Source organism: Antechinus flavipes, chromosome 1 (genome assembly GCF_016432865.1).
Source record: "Antechinus flavipes isolate AdamAnt ecotype Samford, QLD, Australia chromosome 1, AdamAnt_v2, whole genome shotgun sequence".
NCBI classification, from domain to species: Eukaryota; Metazoa; Chordata; class Mammalia; order Dasyuromorphia; family Dasyuridae; genus Antechinus; species Antechinus flavipes.
The window spans coordinates 713,585,757-713,593,825 of NC_067398.1; the positions used below are offsets into that span (position 1 = coordinate 713,585,757).

The 8,069-nt window shown below is 49.2% G+C and overlaps 1 protein-coding gene across 1 annotated transcript; it reads right to left on the reverse strand.

Moving 5' to 3' along the window:
* Positions 1 to 2,645: 2,645 nt before the first annotated feature.
* Positions 2,646 to 7,396, reverse strand: XBP1 (X-box binding protein 1). The gene is given in 6 exon segments (XM_051973047.1): positions 2,646 to 3,723; positions 4,077 to 4,160; positions 4,163 to 4,222; positions 4,380 to 4,508; positions 5,634 to 5,730; positions 7,025 to 7,396. Coding segments are annotated over 6 exon segments (1,164 nt in total). The 5' UTR covers positions 7,258 to 7,396; the 3' UTR covers positions 2,646 to 3,162.
* Positions 7,397 to 8,069: the final 673 nt, after the last annotated feature.

Below are 8,069 nucleotides of genomic sequence, written 5' to 3' on the forward strand. Positions count from 1 at the left end.
AGTAAACTATTGGTTCTCGCACACCTGTCCAGGAAGTCCCTCACGGCGAGGTCCCCGGCGGGGTGAGACGGTCCCTCCGGTTCCGACACAGGGCAGCGCTCCGCAGCTGCGTTTCCAAAGTGTCAATTTGTGGCAGTATCGTTTCTTTTTGAATGTTGGTTCACAATTACATCATTTTCTTATTAAGTTGATTTTTTTTCTCTAAGGAAGATGTTGCCAAAACTGGAGGCCAGGGGTCGAGATTTCAAACAAACATGCGAAAACCAATCATTATCACATTTTTGTCTCGGTGAGAAATTCAAAGGCAGAGAAGACGCAGCTTTTAGGCCGTGGGTGGTCTCAGCCTCTTCTTGGTTTCGGCAACAGCAATGGAATTTTAGATTCCAGCGATTGAGTTTGGGGTTTCCACTCCCTGAACTTCAGGTGGCTGAAACACCTCAGATTTTAGTTCTTTGTTGATATTCCTTTTTTTTTTTTAATTGCCCATGAGGCGGTCTTAAAGATGGCCATTTTTCCCCTTTGGCTAAAGATTCTTTAGGGTTAGAAGGTATGAATGTAATTTTAAAATTATTTTTCAGTCCTATCTGCTGCCTTGTGACCCCTTTGGAGATTTTCTTGAAAAGATACTGAAGTGGTTTGCGATGCCCTTCTGCGGCTCATTTTACAAATAAGGAAACTGAGACAAACAGGCCTGGGTCACAGCTAATAAATGTCTGAAGCTGGATGGGAGCTCAGGAAAGTCTTCCTGACTCCAGAGCCAGCACTGTATCCACAATGACACATAGCTGCCCCTGAACCCTAAAATTTGGTCCCTTGGAAATGGAAGAATAGCTGTGAAAACTTCTGAAAACTTTTGAATGCTCAAGACAGATTTGGACCATTTTCCTCTGACTCATTTCTAGATCACGCATTTTGAGCGGAGAGGGATCTTTGAGATCCTAGATTTCAGCCTCCATTTTCCAGATAAGGGAAGCTTTGAGGCACAGAAACATTCAAGTGACAGGCCCAGGAGACACACAGCTGGAGGGCTACGCTAGGATTTGGTTCTGGCTCTGGACCCGACTGGTGTTCTGTGTGTGAAGGCAGGAGGCTGCCTTTTACTCCTGTTGATCCAGGGAAAAGGGGATTTAAAGAATAACTTACATCCCCACAGCTACTAGTCTTGACAAATAATCTGAGAGCTGTTTGTTAAAGCTGATGTTAGTAAGGTAGAGATATATAATGTGGGCACAGAACCCAGGAAGGCCGCCTCTTTACCCAACCTTTCCTCGGCTTCATTCCTTCACTGCATTTTCATCCACATCAGTCATCACGGGATGTCCCTCAAGGCTGTTTGGTTGCCTCCTGAGCCTCTCAAGGAGTCAAAATAACCTTTAAGTGGATGATTTTTATTTAGCTGTACAGCCTCTCTCCACAGGCCCCTTCTCTCTCCACAAACTTTTCTCCCTCCACCCAACTTCATTCACCATTGCCGTTAAGGCTTCGGTCCCCAGTCACACCCAGGCCCACAACTATGGTGCCATCTTGCTGTCCCCACACAGCCAATCTTGCCAAGTCCTGTTCTTTCTTTTATGCTCCTGTCTGTCCACTCGCTCACATAGGCACTGCCCTTAGCACTTAACTGGCTCAGAAGGGTCCTCCTTTAGCCAAACTAATGTTGTCATGGGCCTCTGAAAGTCTCTCCCCTTTCCGGTACATCCTCCACAGGCTGCCCACGTCACCCTTCCTCCCACACTTGAACCTCTGGTGGCCGCTCTCCATAAACTTATCTCTAGGATCAGATGTCAGGCTCTGTGTGTACATAATTTTTGCCATTTCCCCTGCACCCATTTTGTATACATGTGTACATAATTACATGGCATCTTCCCATTTCCCCTGCACTGTTTTGCATACATGTGTGTACATAATTTTTTGCCATTTCCCCTGCACCCATTTTGTATACGTGTGTACATAATTTTCCCCATTTCCCCTGCACCCATTTTGTATACATGTGTACATAATTACATGGCATCTTCCCATTTCCCCTGCACTGTTTTGCATACATGTGTGTACATAATTTTTTGCCATTTCCCCTGCACCCATTTTGTATACGTGTGTACATAATTTTCCCCATTTCCCCTGCACCCATTTTGTATACGTGTGTACATAATTTTCCCCATTTCCCCTGCACCCATTTTGTATACGTGTATACATAATTTTCCCCATTTCCCCTGCACCCATTTTGTACACATAATTGCATGGCGTCTTCCCATCAGAACGGGAACACCTGGAATTTTTGCTTTACTCACATGGTGCCCAGCACTTAGTCAATACTTGACCTGTTCCTGTCAAAGGACCACTCTTGCCCTGCCCTAACAGAAGTTAAAAGGGGTTTTCCCCCCTCAAAGAGGCATCTTGGGCACTGAGAGAGTCAGGAAGTCCTAATCCCTGTGCTGCCATCTCACATAGTGGAGACCCCTTGAGCAAGCTCCTTAGGAACCTAGCTCACTAGGGCGTTCCTCTCCGAGAGCTTTCTATATAATCGAGCCATAGATCTTGACTACAAAGAATCCTCGTGGAAGGCACAGGTCAGCATCAGACTATATAAAAAGATGAGAAACAGCTGGGACCCAAACCACCTAGGAAGCAGCAGCCAGACAGAGAACTGCATTGCACTTTTTAATTGCACGGGTAGTTTTAAATAAAATGGAGAAAGCACCTCCCCAAAGCCAAGCTCACATGAAAGAATTCATATCATTGAGCATTTACACAGTAAATTTCTCTAACTTTACAAAAGATTTTTTTCCTAATGTTCACATTATCCAACTGTACATAAGGGAAAAGCAAGCCCCTCCAACAGCTATTTTCTCTGCTCACACAAGCAAACTAAGGACTTTACTAAACAAAGAGGCAAAATAGGAAGGGAGAAAAAAGGAATCAAGATCTCAACTTCCTATCTTACTCAGGTGGTGGGATATCATAGTGACAAGGTGAGTCCACACTTGCTTCAAGGCTGCAGGAGTTAGCCAAGGACAATACCGGAGGGGCTCTGGCCAACGGACCACAAGGCCCTAGGGACCGATCATTCCAGGGAATGGCTGCCTTCACCGGCACTGGGCCATTCGCTGCCTTTAGACTGTGGGTTCAATACAATATTTTGGACAACGAGCCAACAATACTATTTCAGACACTGATCAACTGAGGAAAGAGTTCATTGGCAAAAGTGTCTTCCCAGGAGTGGCCTGTGCCCAGGGGAGAGGACATCTCGCTAAAAGGGGACGGAGAGCCCTCATAGCCAGAGTCACTACAAGCATCCAGCAGGCAGGGAGAGGGCTTGAGGCAGGGGCCGGAGGAGAGCAGGTTCTCCATCCCGAGCTCTGGGATGAAGTCGTCCTCGAGGAACTCTTCCTTCACTGACACAGTGAGTGGCTCAGGGGGGTCTGGCTTCAGAGACGGGCTAAGGGGGGCTTCCTCAATTTTCACTACCACGCCGCTTTGACCATCTGTTTCCGAGGGAATCTCCACGATGAGTGGCTTGGTGTACACGTGGTCAAACCGTATCAGTTCATTAATGGCTTCCAGCTTGGTTGATGGGGGCCCCACCAAGGGAGAAGGGGAGGCTGGTATGGAGTCGGGCTCCTCTGCACCCACTTCTTTGAGCTCCTCCACGCAGTACTCTGTGTTAACATATCTGAAGAACATGTCTGGGTCCAGGTTGTCCAGAATGCCCAACAAGATATCAGACTGGAAGAGACCAAACATTAATGGAACCTCAGCGGCGACAGACATTCCTGCAGTGGCCCTAGGCTAGGAACTACACAGAAAGGGAACGGAGCTCAGAGTCTCTGCTCATGGGGAGATTAATCCCAGAGAACTCAGACCTTACATCCAAATCATGCAAGACATAGGGACGGACGGGCAGGATCAGTTTGCGCTGCACTCTCACTGAGATAGCGAGTTTTCTTTGGCCACGGGGCAGAGGAGGGTATGTAAACTTCCCAGTAACTTAGTGACCGTCATGAGACATCTCTGTGTGGTACAGCCAGTAGGGCAGCAGAAACCAGGGCTCTTGGACCACAAGAGGGACAAATCCTTACCTCAGAGTCTGAAGACTCAACACAGTCAGAATCCACAGGGCCGTGTTCGGGAAGGGTGACAGCTGGGCCTGCACCTGCTGCAGAGGCGCACGTAGTCTGAGTGCTGCGGACTCAGCAGACCCGGCCACCAACCGGACATCATTCACCTGAGGGGAGACACAGATCAAGGGAAGGAAGGTCCTTCAATGGCTGACACTCACAATCATGCAAGGCCCTGGGGTCAGGAGTGGCCCTGAATTTAAACTTGCACCACCAAACTATACCCACACAGAACCGGTTCTATGACATCCAGACCATTGTTACCTTGGATTCTGGTTCTTCCTTGGTTATCAGGGCATCTATCCCCAAGCGCTGTCTCAACTCTTGATTTTCAACAACAAGTCCATGGGTTCTTTCACGCAAAAGTTGGTTTTCAATCAAAAGTTTTTGGTTCTGGAAAAGAAATGGTTTTGATTAGATACTGCCAAAGTATCTGGAATTCTATTTCAGAGATAGTTATATGTATAGGCTCCTGGGAACTTTTTCTAATGCACAAATAATTAAAATGTTGAATAATATCATGCAGTGTGCAGGAATATTTTTTTAAAGCTTATTTTTCCTAAAAGCCCTCAGAAACCTGATCAACTGGCCTAAGAGTAAGGTTCCAAATAGGTACTACCAAGATAAAAAAATTTCAAGTCTAAAAAATCTTAAATCTTATTTATAAAATTTTATAAATCATGACTGCTCATGAGTGATGCCCTTAGGGCCTTTGGTTTCTAGAGGAGTTGTCTCATATGGCACAGCCATGTCACAAAGAAAACAGTGGTCCTGAACTTCATCAGTTGTGTTCTTACGGAAAGCAGACATGAGAAAAAACCTCACAACTTAACTCAAAAAATCAAGGTGGTGTATATATACATCCTACCTATTGAGTGTGTATATAAACAGAAAGGACAGGCTGGGGGTCACTTTTAAGACCAAATTCCCCCAAAGATGGAGAAATGAAGTATTTGTCAAAGGGCTCCTCAAACACAGAGTCTTCTTACTTGGGTTAACCCACTGAGGTCCAAGCAAAGCTCGAGTCCTTGAAGCTACTTTATTCCACTGCCCCCACAAGCATGTGTTTCAATTCGGAGCCTCCTCCATTACTCAAATAGAAAGTATGTGTCCCCTAAGTCACCCCACAATGACTGTTCCATCCCTAAATCTCTAAGGGGATGGTTAGCTACCACAAGGTTTGGTTTGCACAGTGTAATGTTCAGGTGGACCAAACTTCAGGCTGAAAGCTCTGTAACAACTCTGGGACAAGCACAAAGGTCTGGTTTAACATTTTATTAGTAGGGACCTGAGGCTTTTCAGCCATTAGTATCGTACTCATATCCCCTAGTCACAGTGTCTGTCACACAGAAGCTGATAACCCAAAAGCCCACCATACACTAGGACCACCTAAATTAAATAAATGTGTTCTAAGGGGACTGCCTCAGGAAATGGCACTGTTGTGTATGTGAGTGTGCACGTGTCCACATGGAGCCAGAGAGCCAAGGCTGACATCCCTAGGAAGGTTCTGTCTCTCACCTCTTCTTCCAAGTCCACAACTTGCTGCTCCAGTTCGCTCATTCGGGCTTTCTTCCTGTCGCGAGCTGTTTGTGCTGCTACTCTGTTTTTCAATTTTCTGGGAATGGAAAAATGTGTCTTTAACATCAGAGATTATTCCACTGTTGTGGCTCTGAGGTGGCAAGTTAAACCAGGTTTTCAAATATTAATTCTACTTTTTAGTAATAGATATGCTTTTTGCCCTCATATAGTCAGAGAACAGTCCTTTTTGAGAGTCGATGTCCAGAAATATATCGGCTAAATCAGCCGTTGTTAAGCTATCAGACTGGAAAATATTACCATTCAAAGATGATCAGCTCCCCAAATTTAAAAAAGTACTCTATTCCAAGTAAATTCAAGTTTATTCCTCAGCATATACCCCTCTGTGCTTCAGGACTCTATCCAAAGAACCATTTAAGTGTGCTGTTGGCTCACTTGCACAAAGCCTCAACTGAGTTTCTCCTATGTTGCATCACTCAAAGCCCTGCTAGATGCACATGGACTATTTCTTGCATCAGAAAAAAAAAAAAAAAAAAAAAGGGCTCATTCAGGATTTTATTTTCCCCCAGTAACCAGAACACTCATAATTCAATTATACAAGGGAAAAATTAGAAACAGCCCAACAACTGGGACATTAAGCAAACTCAATCTATTAACGCAATGAAATTATCCGATTTCAAGAATGTGAACTGTGTCAATGTGGAGATGCTTAAGTGAATTAAACATGAATTTGAGAGCATGAACTAATCTGACAAATTAATTAGAACTATGGTAAAATGCATATGTGCAAATTAAAGATCAAAAGAGAACGAGGGGGGAATGGCAACGTTTTATTGTAAACTGGATGGGATGGAGAGAATTAGGAAAAGTTGCTAAGGTTAGAAAAACTTGACGTGACCGGTGGAAGGCCCATGCAGTCCTCTGCTATCTCAGACCCACGCCCAGGCCAGTGTTTCGGGCCAGTCAGTGCGGGGGAGGCGTGCTCCCCGGGGCGGGGGTCTGTCTGTCCTCACCAGGCTGTCCTTTACACACCCCCGGCCCTCAGAGCCTAATCAATGCTGGAGGTCTGACAGAAAAGTAAACTGAGGCTCAGAGGAGTGTATGACGCTGCTGGTCAAGGGGAGGGGGGGTTCTTCCCATTCTACGGCCCCCAGCCCGGGGTTCTGTCCACCACAGAGCCTCGATAATGAGTCCACTTCCCCGGGTCTACAGAGTGGCCGCAGGGGGAGGATGTGAAGGAAGCGCTTGGGGCAAAAGTGAGGACGTGGCGGGGCAGCGGGAGGGGGTGGGGCCCACCTTCCTCTCGTCCCCTCCTCCTCCCTCCTCTCGTCGAGCCCCTCCCTCCTCCGCCCCGGGCAGGGCCGCGGGCTCACCTGCGCAGCGCCTTCTCCTCCGGGCTCAGGTGCGTGAGGCGCTGCCGCTTGCGGGCCGGGCTCTGGCCGGGGCCGGGGGCCGCGCTCGTCGCCTCCGGGCTCGGGGGCAGTACGAGGGGCAGGGCGCGGCCGGCCGCGGGGGCAGCCCCGGCCGCGGGGGGCTTCCCGGACGACAGCAGCAGCACCTTAGGCGCGGCCGGAGCCGGGGCCGGGCTCGGGGCCACCACTACCATGGCCGTGCGGACACCTGAAGAGTGATGCGGACAGACGGAGCCTGAGGCACGGACGCCTAATGCGCGAACCCAGCCCCGAGCCGGCCCCTGCCCCGTCACCGCCGCCGCTCCAACTGACTGGCCGGCCGCGCCCGCTCGCCGTATAACCGTCGTGGCCGCCGCCCATTGGCCCGGGGCGAGTGACGCACGCCTCTCTACGCTTCCTATTGGCTTCTCTAGACGCGGGGGCGGGACGAAGGGGAAGGAGACGGGAGCGAGCGCTGTCAACTGTAGAAGAAGCCGGCGGCCGCGCGCGTGAGGGGGCGGAGCAAAGGCACTCTACCACGTGACAGTCCCTGAGGAGCCGAGGAGCGCCGAGAAGGTCCTCGGACCCTGCGGGAAATAGCCTTACAAGTCCAGCTTTGTCTTTTACAATCGGGGCCCCAGGAGACAACACCCAGGGTGCATCAGAGAGATCATAAGCGAGCCCGGGGATCGTTTAGTCCAACTTCTCTCAGTGACAAATTGGGAAACTGAGCCGGGGGTGGGGCGGGGCGGCGGGTCCGCACCCTCAGGCCTCGGAGCTGGACGGGACCTCCAGCCTGGCCCTCTCGCTTAGCAGAGGAGACAGTTAAACCCATCGCCCCCCCTCCCACCCAGACACACAGAAAACCATTTCTGTAACGTGATGGCTGGAGATGACGTCATCCCATCGGGCGCTGCGGCCGCTCCGCGGGGTCCGGAGCCGATCCCCTTTTCGGGGTTTTCTTGGCAGAGATGCTGGAGGGCTCGTCATTTCCCCCGGCTCGTTTTACAGATGAGGAAACTGAGGC